The 4175-nt window shown below is 40.9% G+C and overlaps 1 protein-coding gene across 1 annotated transcript in view; it reads left to right on the plus strand.

Annotated features, from left to right (window-relative positions):
• Positions 1 to 2101: 2101 nt before the first annotated feature.
• The window catches only part of LOC104537943, a gene marked incomplete at its 5' end in the record, with an annotated part of 2309 nt that continues 235 nt past the window's right edge, over positions 2102 to 4175 (plus strand). The window contains one exon of the mRNA XM_010180971.1: positions 2102 to 3819. Within this exon, the coding sequence (XP_010179273.1) occupies positions 2102 to 3819 (1718 nt within the window). The remainder of the gene's footprint in view (positions 3820 to 4175) is intronic.

The raw sequence follows: 4175 nt of genomic DNA on the forward strand, positions 1-4175 counted from the left end.
AATTTGGATCGGCTACTAGATGTAGCATGGAGAGCTTATAATAATCGGGAAAAAGAGAATGAAACATGAAAACACAGACAATTGCTTGCTGTTATGACACAAACCTCAGGAATCTCAAATCGGGGATGGGGTAGAGGACGAAGCTCTATAAGAGGAGGTGGAAGAGGACAAATTGGCAGAGTTCCTCTTGGACATAATCAGTGTGCTTACTGTCGAGAGGAAGGACACTGGGAAAATGAGTGTCCAAAAATTATGAGCCAGCAGACTGGGCGAAACTGGAAAATGGCTAATATGATGGTTCTGGGAGAATATACACAATGACTAGCATTGGAGACAAGCCCAGATGAGCCTTTGGTAATGATAAAGCTGGGAGAAAAGGAAGTTACCTTTTTGGTGAATACCGGTGCAACATTTTCTGTACTAAATAAACAAAAAGGGAAAATTGGGACTAAAAAAGTAAATATTGTGGGTGCCACAGGGAGAGAGGAAAATAGACCATTCTTGCAACCCCTGAATTTACAATTTGGAAATAAGGTTATAACACATGAATTCTTGTATGTCCCTGAATGCCCATTGCCTCTATTGGGAAGAGATTTGTTGTCCAAATTGAATGCACAAATTGTTTTTGAAAATGGGAATTTGTTATTGAAAATACCTGAATCGAAAACAGGACAAATTCTGATGATAAAAGAAAGACCCAGAGTGACAGAGGTGCCTCCAGAAATAGAAAACGCAATGTATCTCACACTGTGGGAGACTGATATTCCAGGGAAATCTAAGATGGCCGAGCTGGTATAAATTGAGTTAAAAGAAGGGGCAAGGCTGGTTAGGGTCAAAGAGTATCCAATTAAACCAGAAGCTAAACAGGGAATAAAGAAACTGATTGATAAATTTCTAAAATACAAAATTTTAGAAGAATGTGAATCAGAATACAATACACCAATACAGAATTACCTAAATGCAATGGGTACAAATACGTGTTGGTTGGGGTTGACACTTTTTCTGGATGGCCAGAAGCCTTTCCCTGTCGCACGAATCAGGCTAAAGAAACTGTTAAATGGTTATTGCAAGAAATTATTCCAAGGTTTGGAGTCCCACTTGGAATGTCATCAGACAGAGGACCACATTTCGGGTCAGGTTGGTTTACTTCCGCTTCCCGTTGGTTTACTTCCGGGTCGTTCTCTTGCCGCATCGTCGTACTTTCTTTTTCTTTAACCCTGTGTCATCTTAAGGTGGTCTTTCTAAATTACAGAATTCTTAAGGTGGTGATTCCAAGCCATAGAACTTTATATAATCATATCCATTTTAGTTCATGAAGCCTCCAACACACTAATTCTTCCGGTGCGAAAACCAAATGGAGAATATAGGTTAGTACAAGACATAAGACCTATAAACTGAATTGTCAAAGATATACATCCAGTCATAGCGAACCCATACACCTTGTTGACAGCCTTAAAAGAAAGCTATCAGTGGTTTACAGTGCTTGATCTGAAAGATGCATTCTTTTGTATCCCTTTGGAAAAGGAAAGTTATAAACTGTTTGCTTTTGAGTGGGAAGACCCACAAACAGGGCGCAAGACACAAATAACATGGACACAGCTACCCCAAGGATTCAAAAACAACCCCACAATTTTTGGAAGACAACTGGCAAAAGAATTGGAAGCGTGGACTTTTTAAAGAAAAAACTGTGGCTCCCAGACCAGAGCACCTACTTCTACAGTATGTAGACAACATTCTAATAGCCACAGAAGAAAAACCAGCTTGCATACAGGTAATCATTGAACTTTTTAAACTTTCTGGGAATGAATGGGTACAAAGTGTCTAAGAAAAAGGCCCAAATCACGAGTGAAGTTGTGTTTTATTTGGGCTTTGAAATCTCAAGAGGATAACGGTGGCTGGGGGTAGACCGAAAAGAGGCTATTTGTGCTATTCCAGGGCCTCAGAATGTGTATGAATTAAGAGCATTTCTGGGAATGACAGGATGGTGTAGGATTTGGAGCCCAAATCACGAGTGAAGTTGTGTTTTATTTGGGCTTTGAAATCTCAAGAGGATAACGGTGGCTGGGGGTAGACCGAAAAGAGGCTATTTGTGCTATTCCAGGGCCTCAGAATGTGTATGAATTAAGAGCATTTCTGGGAATGACAGGATGGTGTAGGCTTTGGATCATGAACTATGGTCTAATAGCCAAGCCATTATATGAGGCCCAGAAAGCTGCCCCTTTTGTGTGGGAAAAACCACAGCAAGAAGACTTCCGAAAGCTCAAGGAGGCTCTGATGACAGCACCAGCTCTTGGCCTACCGGATTTGACTAAAGACTTTCAATTGTTTGTCCATGAGAGGCAGCACCTAGCCTTAGGAGTCCTAACACAGAGGATGGGAAGCTGGAAAAGACCAGTGGGATACTTCTCCAAACAATTGGACTCGGTAAGCAAAGAGTGGCCTTCTTGTTTGCGGGCAGTTGCTGCAACTGTAATACTGATACAAGAGGCGGGGAAATTGACTCTGAGAAAGACTATCACAATTTATGTCCCGCACATGGTAACAACAGTTTTGGAACAAAAGGGGGGACATTGGCTATCCCATAGCAGAATGATGAAATGTCAAGTGATATGTACTGAACAAGATGATGTAATTCTAAAAACAACTAACCCTGTGAATCCTGCAGTGTTTTTGAATACTCCACAGGAAGAGCAGCAACTGGAGCATGACTGCACTGTAACCATTGAACACACATACTCCAGTCGAGAGGATCTGAAAGATGTTCCCTTTGAGAAGCCAGACTGGGAACCATTTACAGACTGCTCCAGTTTCGTCTTGAATGGAACCCGCTACGCAGGATATGCTGTAACAACTGAAAATACAATGGTGGAGGCACATGCGCTGCCTATCACAACCTCTGCACAGAAAGCAGAATTGATTGCATTAATCCAAGCCTTGGAACTAAGTAAAGGAAAGAAGGCTAACATATGGACTGACTCTAAATATGCCTTTGATGTAGTTCATGTCCATGGGGCCCTGTGGAAAGAAAGAGGAATACTGTCCTCACAGAGAACTAATATTAAACATCAAAAGGAAATTTTACAGCTTTTATTGGCTGTACAAGAGCCAGCACAAATTTTGATCATGTACTGTAAAGCACATCAATCTGGAAACACTAAAATAATAGAGGGAAATAGATCAGCAGATCAAACTGCTAAGAAAGCGGCACTACAGCACACGGCAACACAAATGGCACTAATTCCCACTAGAACTGTAAAACCTTCCAAAGAATCTCCAAAATATTCTGGAGAAGTTGATAAATTGGCACAATTGGTAAATGCAATGAAAAATCAAGAAGGATGGTGGGTTACCAGCCAGGGACAAGTAGTGGTACCTCTTCTGATTATGAGGGAAATCTTGCAGGTAAAACATCATGAATGTCATTGGGGTGCAGAAGCCCTGGTACAGCTTTTAAAACGAAATGTAATATCAGTAAAAATGTTAGAAATGGCTAAATCAGTATCTGCAAAATGTGAGATTTGTTTAAAGAATAATCCAGTAGTACGAAAGAAAGTTCAATTGGGCAGAACAAAAACAGGAGTCGAGTCAGGTGATTATTGGCAAACTGATTTCACAGAATTACCTAAATGCATTGGTTACAAATACATGTTGATTGGGGTTGACACCTTTTCTGGATGGCCAGAAGCCTTTTCCTGTCACACAAATCAGGCTAAGGAAACTGTCAAGTGGTTATTGCAAGAAATTATTGCAAGATTTGGAGTTCCACTTGGAATGTCATCAGACAGAGGGCCACATTTTGTGGCTACGGTGGTACAAGAAGTAAGCAAGGTCTTAAGAATTTCCTGGGACTTGCATGCTCCTTGGAGGCCACAATCCAGTGGGAAAGTAGAAAGAATGAACCAAACTTTGAAAAGACAAATCAGTAAGATTTGGCAGGAAGCTAAATTGAAATGGCCCCAAGCACTTCCACTTGCATTGTTACAAATACGAGTAAAACCTAGAAGTTGACTGTCAGTAAGCCCCTATGAAATAATGTATGGAAAACCGTATGAGTCACCTGAGCCTAATCCCAATGTACATGTCAAAGGAAAACAAGAAGTGTATAACTATTTGCTCTCTCTTGGAAAAACTCTAGCCAGACTCCGAGAAACAATAGTGTGGAACCACCCTTTGAC

This window comes from Mesitornis unicolor, unplaced genomic scaffold (genome assembly GCF_000695765.1).
Source record: "Mesitornis unicolor isolate BGI_N332 unplaced genomic scaffold, ASM69576v1 scaffold18993, whole genome shotgun sequence".
In the NCBI taxonomy this organism is placed as follows: domain Eukaryota; kingdom Metazoa; phylum Chordata; class Aves; order Mesitornithiformes; family Mesitornithidae; genus Mesitornis; species Mesitornis unicolor.